General features: G+C 40.3%; 1 protein-coding gene across 1 annotated transcript in view; it reads left to right on the top strand.

The window, feature by feature from the left end:
- The first annotated feature begins 6476 nt into the window (after positions 1–6476).
- SH2D1B (SH2 domain containing 1B) overlaps positions 6477–9658 on the top strand; it is a 17660-nt gene continuing 14478 nt past the window's right edge. Inside the window, exon 1 of the mRNA XM_025354350.1 lies at positions 6477–6732. Coding sequence (XP_025210135.1) covers positions 6599–6732 — 134 coding nt within the window. The 5' untranslated portion in view covers positions 6477–6598. The remainder of the gene's footprint in view (positions 6733–9658) is intronic.

Here is a 9658-nt window from a genome sequence, read left to right as displayed (position 1 = left end):
CAGATTGCTTGAGGTCAGGAGTTCAAGACCAGCCCGGCCTGCATGGTGAAACCCCTGTCTCTACTAAAAATACAAAATTAGCCAGGCATGGTGGCACATGCCTGTAATCCCAGCTACTTGGGAGTCTGAAGTGGGAGAATCGCTTGAGCCCAGGAGGTGGAGGTTGCAGTGAGCCAAGATTGTGCCACTGCACTCCAGCCTGGGTAACATAGCAAGACCTTGTCTCAGGAAAAGAAAGTTGCTAGTTTAATGTAAGAGGAGGTCAACAAGTAGTAGAAGTTCAACATTATTGTGGAAACATTCAGTGGTTTCCAATATAAACTGGATAGTGTGGATGTCAACATCCACACTGGAAACATCCAATGTTGTTATTATTTTCCATAACTGTATTAGTTATTGAAACTGTATTAGTTATTTCAGTAACTATATTAGTTGTGGAAAATAATAGCTTGGTGTTAAATTAACAAGAGCTTACTTGTGACATGCAGGTAAACATCTGAGCTATTTAAGAGGTGAATACAGATAGTACATATTGGATGTTTGAAGTTATAAAACTCATTATGTACTCATCTACACAATGTTTGATGTTATAAAACATCCAATATAATTACTCTTCTATACAATGTTAGTAGATGAGTAATTATATTCAAAATATCAATGAAGATAACATTTGAACTAATAAAAAATTTAATGCATATGCCAGTGTACTCATTAGGATCTTTTCACTGAAAAAAAAAAAAGGCCCCAATTCAAATAGTTTGAAGAGTGAGGAAATTTATTCTCCCATCCAATTGGAAGTCAAGAAGAGGAATGGTCTTCTAGGTCAGTTGTTAAAGCAGCCCAGTGCCACTGTCAAGGACCTAGATTCTTTCTGTCTCTCTACCTTTCCTTTCTCAGCAGACAGGCTGGGCCTCGGGCTGACACTCCTGTGGCCCTAGAATGATTACCAAAGGTCCAGGCCTCCCATGCAGACATATCACCATCCAGACAAAAGAAGGGCCATCTTGTGTGGAATCTCTCAGATATGAACAATAATAGAAAACCAAGCCCTAACTACATGCCAGCTGCATTATATATGTAATCCTCTCAACAACCCTATATGGTCATTATAATGATCATCTCCATTTTCTGGAAAACAAAGGCACAAAAGGTAGGCACTTTGCATTCATCACTGAGTGGCGAAATTGGAATTCAAATCCAGGCAGTCTGGTGTTGATATGGTTTGGATCTGTTTCCCCACCAAATCTCATACTGAATTGTAATCCCCATTGCTGGAGGTGGGGGGGCCTGGTGGGAGGTGATTGGATCATGAGGGCAGAGTTCTTATGAATGGGTTAGCACCATCCCCTTGGTGCTGTTCTTGTGATAGTGAGTGAGTGAGTTATTGTGAGACCTGGTTGTTTAAAGGTGTGTGGCACGTCCCCCTTCTCAGTCCTGCTCCCTCTTTGCCTTCCACCATGAGTAAAACCTCTCGGAGCCCTCCCCAAAAGCAGATGCTTCCATGCTTCCTGCATAACCAGTGGACTGTGAGCCAATTAAACTTCTTTACAAATTACCCAGTCTCAGGTGTTTCTTTGTAGCAGTGAAAGAATGAACAGGTGGCAAGGCCTCATGCTGAACCCCCCACACCATACTGCCTCTCACATAGGCAGTTCTGCCCTTAGAGTCATGGGAATTCCAAGAATATTGGGGTCCCACTATAAAGTACGTTCAGTGAATGATGGTGGTGCAATGAGTTAGCTCTTCAAGGAGATAGACAAAGTGCTATGTCCTAAGATAAGACAGTAGGAATGAAGTGGGAGGTCCTACACTGTCGCCCTCCATCAGGCATCTTTTAACAAGCACAACACAAGCATTTTCCATGCTGCTGTGGTCAGTGATGATCTTGTGATCTTGGGCTTTCTGGGGTTGACACCGCACTGTCCAGATTCTACATGACTTTTCATTGAGAACAACACTATGATTCACATTTGGCCTCATGCTTCCTTGGTCATGAGAACAGAATTTTATCTGTAAGGCTGGATTTATTTGACATCTTTAGTAGAAAATAACAAAAACATATGTTGACTAGCTTATGACAAAAGGGAAATGTATTAAAATGACAAAAAAAACTCAAGGGCAAACATGTAGCCAGACCTCAGAAATCACTGAATCCTAGAATGAAAACCCATGGGAAATTCAAGTGAGACTATCTTTTGACTCTGCTTTTTTTCATGTGTCTACTTCATTCTTCATTTTGCAGACCAGTTGTCTTCTTCTGACAGCTTGCTGGGATATAGCCACCAGTATACAGTGTAAAAATGTACCTGTTACACAGTCATTCCTAGAGAATTCATTTCCATTCCCATTTCCTACCCATCCCTGCCCCCTGCCTCTTTCTTTCCTTCCTTCCTTCCCTCTTTCCTTCCTTCCTTGCTTCCTTCCTTTCTTTTTCTTTTTCTTTCTTTCTTTTTCTTTCTTCTCTTTTTCTTTTCTTCCTTTCTTTCTTTCTCCTTCCTTCCTTCCTTCCTTCCTTCCTTTCTTTCTTTCTTTCTTTCTTTCTTTCTTTCTTTCTTTCTTTCTTTCTTTCTTTCTTTCTTTCTTTCTTTCTTTCTTTCTCTCTCTCTCTCTTTCTTTCTTTCTTTTCTTTCTTTTCTTTCTTTCCTCTCTCTTTTTCTCTCTTGTTTCCTTCATTTCCCCATTTTCTCTAAATTCCTGGGTACGGGTCTGTGATTAACCCATCTCAGGTCAGAGGCCTATCCTTGATCCAATCAACCATGGCCAGAAGAATAGGGCCATGTTCTACAAACACGGTGCTAGGTTTTTGTTTCTGTGGATGAGAGAAAGGGGACCCATGCAAGAAATTGAAGATATTCTTGTGTACTGTGGAGCTATTCTCAAAGGTGACATGGGATCAGAATAATATGCGAATGGAAAGATATTTTTACTATTAAAACTTTCCAACACATGCAAAAAGAGACATTAATATAATGAACCATACACACAATCACCCAGTATCAGACATACCACTTCATTATGTATCTCTAAAAGTTATATTCACATAAGCATAATGCCATTGCTACACTTCTAAAAAGTCAACAATAATCGTTTGGCACTATCTAATATCAAATCAATACTTATATTTCCCCTGGCACTACATTTTTTGTATTTGTTTTTTTCAAGCCAAGATCCAAACAAGATGTCATCTAGCATTGGTTTCATGCTGCATAAACATCTTTTTAGCTTAAAGCAGTTCTCACCCAACTATCTGACTCAGTTTTTATGACCTATGAAGAAACTACATTATTTGTTCTACTGAATGTCCCACACGCTGGATTCTAAGAGCTTAAAGGTTATCTCCAAGGAGCCAGGACAAAGGGCTACATCTATATTTGGGGAAGGTTAATCTTTTACTAGATGATATAAATTCAGTGTATTTTGATCAACCACAATCATTATTCCTTTGATACTTAAATTTTTCCATATTGGTTCTTAGGTCTTTTGACATGACTCAGTCAGTCTTCACTGTCACACTTTTATGTCCCTGCTGTGAATTCAGCCATTTCTCTAAAAAGTTCTTGCTTTTTTTATAGGAGAAATGGTATTTAGAGACCATAGCCTTATCCCTAGGTGTGCTCATTGCTACCAAGTTTTCATTGTTTTAGCTAGGGATTGGCAAACTGCAGGCCATAGCACTGCTTTTACACTACAATGGCAGAGGTGAATGGTTGCAAAAGAGACTATTGCCTGCAAAGCCTAAGAAAAAGTTTGCTGGCCCCTGTTTTAGGCCTTTTGTTGAAAAGTGAGTTGTAAATCCATGCTGATATTTCCAATTCAAATTTAACATCAATAATTTTATTTAGCTTCTTTGCTTTTATATGTGTATCTCTTCTCTTACACTGAAAAAAAATCTTGATTCTAGAATTTTCCCAGGACTCGTCTGTTTTTAACACTGAAAGTCATAGATACTGGGAAACCCCTCAGGCATATGCAAACTGGAACAGTTGTTTACCTTACTTGGTTCTTAAAATGTTAATATCAGTATGATTTTTATTTATCTTACAATATGTGTTAGACATATTTAAATTATACCAAATTATTACTAAATTTATTTACTAGTTTATTTAATGTACAAAGTATTTAATTAAAACTGTTCACTCAAATTCTGCATTCTAAAGTCAGTTGAAATAATTCTCTGTATGATTATATTACCAAAGTAATGTTCAGTTAGATACATTATTTTAGTTTTTTCCCTCCTTTTAGGAATACGCTTTTACTTATTTATTTTCAATATGTAAAACAATTACAAGATTCTACATTCAAAACTCTACAGCAGGCTGGGTGCAGTGGCTCACATCTGTAATCCCAGCACTTTGGGAGGCCGAGGCAGGCGGATAACTTGAGGTGAGGAGTTTGAGACCAGCCTGGGCCACATGATGAAACCCTGTCTCTACTAAAAATATAAAAATTAGCTAGTCATGGTGGCACGTACCTGTAGTCCCAGCTACTTGGGAGGCTGATGTGGGAGAATCGCTTGAACCAGGGAGGCAGAGGTTGCAGTGAGCCGATATCACACCACTGCACTCCAGACGGGGTAACAGAGTGAGAATCTGTCTCAAAACAAAACAAAACAAAAAACCGACAACTCTACAGCAAGTTTTAGTAAGAGAAGTCTCACCTCTATGCATGTTTCCTCTCTCCTCTTAGAGGCAGAAGTTTTTAGTTTTAATTAGTTTTAGTTTTGTTCTTCCAGTGGGTTTTGTTTTGTTTTTTAAATATGAGCAAATATATAAATGTATATATTTATTTATATCCCCCATACTCTATATACTATTGTGCATCTTGCTGCTTTCACCTAAAAATACATCCTGAAGATTATTGCATATCAGCATATAGAGATCTTCCTCATCCCATTTTATTATTCTATAGTAATATTCCATTGTATACATGAATCACAGTTTATTCACCTATCCCTCTATTCACAAGTTTTTGAGTTGTTTGTAATCTTTTTCTATTAAAAAATACTACCTTATTCACAAGTCATTTTCCAATTCTGCCTGTGTAGTTTTGTGATAGATTTCTAGAACTGAGATTGTTCTATCAGATGGTGAAGTCATACATAAATTTGCAAGATATTGCCAAACCATCTTTTACTATAGTTGTAACTATTTTTTATTCCAACTAATGATATACAAGATATTCTATTTTCTTTCACCATGACCAACCCAGTAAGCTTTCAAACTTTTGATTTTCACCAATATGATAGGTGAGAATTGTTGTCTCAGCATGGAGGTAATTTGCATTTCTTTTATTGTGAGGATTGGATTTTGAAACAGGAAAAAGGGCAAGCAAGTCCCTGTGATGACCAAGAGCCTGAGCATGCTTTCAGTTATTTCCTCTTTTATGTCAAAAAGCATCTTCACACCACAATTGTGAATTTATTCACAAGAATTACCAAATTTCTTCTTTCATTATTAACAACTCTGTCTTCAACTGCCATAGTTTCCAGAGAATTGAATGATGAATTGTTCAAAACCACAGAAGAAAAGTTGCTATTTGAGAGCATATCTCTCTGATAACAAGTTCCTCAATCAGTGAAACTACCCTATGCCAAACGCAAAGAGTGGGAATTCCAAGGAAGAACAAAGATCTGTTACAAGTAAGTTCCATATAAGATACACCCAAGTGTGAGTAAACAGCTGGTAAGCAAAGGAGCAAGGTGAAATAAACACCTAGGTTAAGAAGTTAAGATCTCCAGGTACTTCGGAGATGAATTTAAAAAAAAGAAGAAGAAGCTAAGAGAAGTAAAGATGAATTATTAGCACATACTTCTATTTTCATAGATAACATTTTTGAGATATACATAGTGATTTTCTGTAGACGTATGAGTATACCCAGATATCCCTCCCACCTGCACCAGCCCTTTCTCCAAAAGGAACAATGCTTGAAGGTGTTCAAATGGCCTTTTTTCACCAGTGGCTGGGAGCCTTAGCCATGGAATGGGCTGTCCTCATTCATAGTGTCCCACTGTTTTTTATTCCCATTAATGTCTTCCATTTTTAGTGTCATTTGACCCATGGAAATCCCACCCTTTCAATTTTCCCACTGTATCTGAGCGTATCAATTCTCTCAGCATCCAAATGCTTTTTGAGCACCCAGTCTAAGGCAAGCATAGCCCAATCCTAGGCAACTTCAGCAGAAAGTGGGTACCATTAGAGCAGAAGTAGTGGTGTGCTTCCTGGAAGGGATACCAGTAGCCAAAGAGGTGATAATAGTCCATGGTAACATACAAGGCTTCAACAAGTTCCAGGAAGCTTGACTTCAGCATTGCCTCCCTAGCTATGAGCATCACTGATTCCATTGTGTGTTTAAATGTGCTTTACCCACTTCTGCAAGTCACATGTGGGCCATTTAGAAGGTGCAAAGTGTTGGTCATTTTATAACCCCGCCCTTCTAATTTCCTGAATCTTGTGAAGCTGGCTGAGTCCCACAGACCACTAGAGGAAGAGGTATTTCCACAGTAGGTACAGCTGCTTGCACGTCTCTCCTCAGAGCTTTCCCTTGACTTGGGGGTGAATTTCAGGCCAACAGAGCTACCTGGGATACAAGAGGGTTCTCCATGGATCTGCCTTACTACCACGGACGTCTGACCAAGCAAGACTGTGAGACCTTGCTGCTCAAGGAAGGGGTGGATGGCAACTTTCTGTTAAGAGACAGCGAGTCGATACCAGGAGTCCTGTGCCTCTGTGTCTCGTGAGTAGCCTCATTTTGCACACATCTGACATCGTATGTTGAATGTGGCAATGGCTGCCACACAGTACAGGAATTCATATCCCTCAGTATTTCACTCTGACTTTGGAGTCTTAATGAGTAGAGTGAGAACTAATGGACACTGCCAAGACAGGAATGTATCTGTCCATGCTCCTCCATCTGCCTGCTCTCCCTAGTGTAAGGGCCCTGCAAGCAGACTCTGCAGCAGCAGGAGGGATATGGTGGTGGTGAAGGGAAGGGCTGCAGAAAGTATAGGGGTATAGGGGGATGGAGCAAAGGCACAGGGGGATGGAGAAAACATCAGAGGTCCTGTCCTCCAGAGATCTGTTTATTTGGTATGGAAAAGGCTAGGGGTTCTTTAAGAAGTTTCAATCTGAAGGACTACTTATTCTGCAGCATCTGCTTGCAATAGTTAAACTATAAATACAATCATATTTCACATTTTGTCAGATTTGTAAAGGACTTCAATATTCACCATTTCCTTTCATCCTTGTAGTCTATCAAGGCAAGCATAAGCAGTCACCATTTCATAAGTAAAGAAACAGAGACCTGAATTTCTCAAATAATTTGTTTGTGTTCAAACTCATTTGGAATTTCCAGAGTCTAAGTTAAATATGAAATTCCAGGCCGGGCGTGGTGGCTCATGCCTATAATCCCAAAACTTTGGGAGGCTGAGGCAGGCGAATCGCTTGAAGTCAGGAGTTCGAGACCAGCCTGACCAACATGGCAAAACCGCATCTCTACCAAAAATACAAAAATTAAGCTGGTGTGGTGGCATGTGCCTGTAATACTAGCTACTTGAGAGGCTGAGGCAAGAGAATCACTTGATTCCAGGAGGCAGAGGCTGCAGTGAGCTGAAATTGCACCACTGCACTCCAGCCTGGGCAATAGAGGGAGACTCTGTCCCAAAAAAAGTAAAAAGAGTGGCTGGGCGTAACGTCTCACTCCTGTAATCCCAGCACTTAGGGAAGTGGAGGCAGATGAATTACCTGAGGTCGGGAGTTGGAGACCAGCCTGACCAAAAAAAAAAACCCCGTCTCTACTAAAAATACAAAATTACAGGTGTGGTGGCACATGACTGTAATCCCATCTATTTGGGAGGCTGAGGCAGGAGAATCGCTTGAACCCGGGTGGCGGAGGTTGCAGTGAGCTGAGATGGCGCCATTGCACTCCAGCCTGGGCAACAAAAGCAAAACTCCATCTCAAAAAGAAAAAAGAAAAAGAAAAAAAAATTCCAGGCCACAGTATCAAAGAGACCCAGCTGAAGGAACTTGTTTATGCCAGTTTAGAAAGCAATCCTGAACAGAAATCACTAGAAACCTCCTATTTTTATGTATGTTCCTCTTTGTAAAGTAGGGACCACTGAACCTTTTATTATACCTGTAACAGAAATTAAAATCCAACTGTCTCTTGTTAAAGAAAAAAATTGCTTAATGTCCCTTGTTAAATAATGGTTGGGAAGACTTTATTCAGGATCATCACAAAGGTACAGTGACCACTGCAATGAGCTCTTGTGGTGCAGAAGATAGATTGGACTCAACTCTGAATCCAGCATGGAGAAGTGGGAATTTATGGCCAAGGAGCAGTGTGGCTGTCAGTAGATAGAAAATTACTCAGAGGAAACATCAGGGGTAAAGTGGATTCTGGCTAAGCCAGCCTAACAGAACTATAACTGAAGACAGGCCAGGGTGATCAGATGTTGCCTGGGGGATGGTGGAGGATGAGGAATCTGATCAGAATCTGACAGTGATCAGATAGCTAGGGTGAGGGAGGAGTCCTTGCCAAACTGACATAGTAGGGTTCTTTGCTAAAACTGGATTTTACAAGGAAGTACACAAATGGGCCTTGGAATAGGCTCAGAAGTCTGATTATAGACAAAGGTGATTGTCATTACTAATAGAATACATAGGGACATATTTCTTTCTTTAAATGGTAATGGAGATACAGGCTATTTCTCTCATACCTACATCCACAGTACCATTTAAAGAAAAATATATATTGGCAAGGCACGGTGGCTCATGCCTGTAATCCTAGCAATTTGGGAGGCTGAGGTGGGCGGATCACTGAGATCAGGAGTTCGAGACCAGCCTGGTCAACATAATAAAACCCCCATCTACTAAAAATACAAAAATTAGCCAGGCATGGTGGGTGCACCTGTATCCCAGCTACTTGGGAGGCTGAGGCATGAGAATCACTTGAACCCAGGAGGCAGAGGTTGCAGTGAGCTGAGATTGCGCCATTGCCTGTGAGACAGAGAGAGACTCTACATCTCAAATAAAATAAAATAAACAAAGAGTGGATAAGATCTGATTACATGTAAATGGGATGGAGGGCATTTTAGGAAGGGGAGGAGGTAGGAACAGGAGTCTAGAACTAGGTTATTTTAAAGGATTTACATACAAGGTTCCTAAAATGTAGTTTGGAAACCAGCTTTTGGAAAAGGAGGGTGGGATAAGATCATGGAGTTTTACAAGAATGGTTCTATAGATAGCAGGGAAACATGGATGATTTCTGAGCAGGGAAGTGATAAGACTGGTGAATTTAGGAACTTCAATCTGATATGGAGAAGACAATGAAGCTGGGAAATGATGGCAACGGAAACTGTTGTGCCTCTAGACGGGAGATGGTGAACAGCTAGTTGTGCTGGGGCAAGCAGTGGGAAGGGAAAAAAGAAGAAGGTGCAAGGACAGACCTTGGACAGGATCTCAGGGTATATGATCAATATTGGGATTCTCTTTTCTCTTTTCTTTTCTTTTCTCTTCTCTTCTTTTCATTTCTCCTTCCTTCCTTCCTTCCTTCCCTCCTTTCCTCCTTTCCTCCTTTCCTTCCTTCCTTCCTCCCTCCCTCCCTCCCTCCCTCCCTTCTTTCTTTCTTTCTTTCTTTCTTTCTTTCTTTCTTTCTTTCTTTC

Source organism: Theropithecus gelada, chromosome 1 (assembly GCF_003255815.1).
Source record: "Theropithecus gelada isolate Dixy chromosome 1, Tgel_1.0, whole genome shotgun sequence".
In the NCBI taxonomy this organism is placed as follows: Eukaryota; Metazoa; Chordata; class Mammalia; order Primates; family Cercopithecidae; genus Theropithecus; species Theropithecus gelada.
Note: the sequence above shows the minus strand (reverse complement) of the source record. Positions and strands in the feature narration are given on the sequence as shown.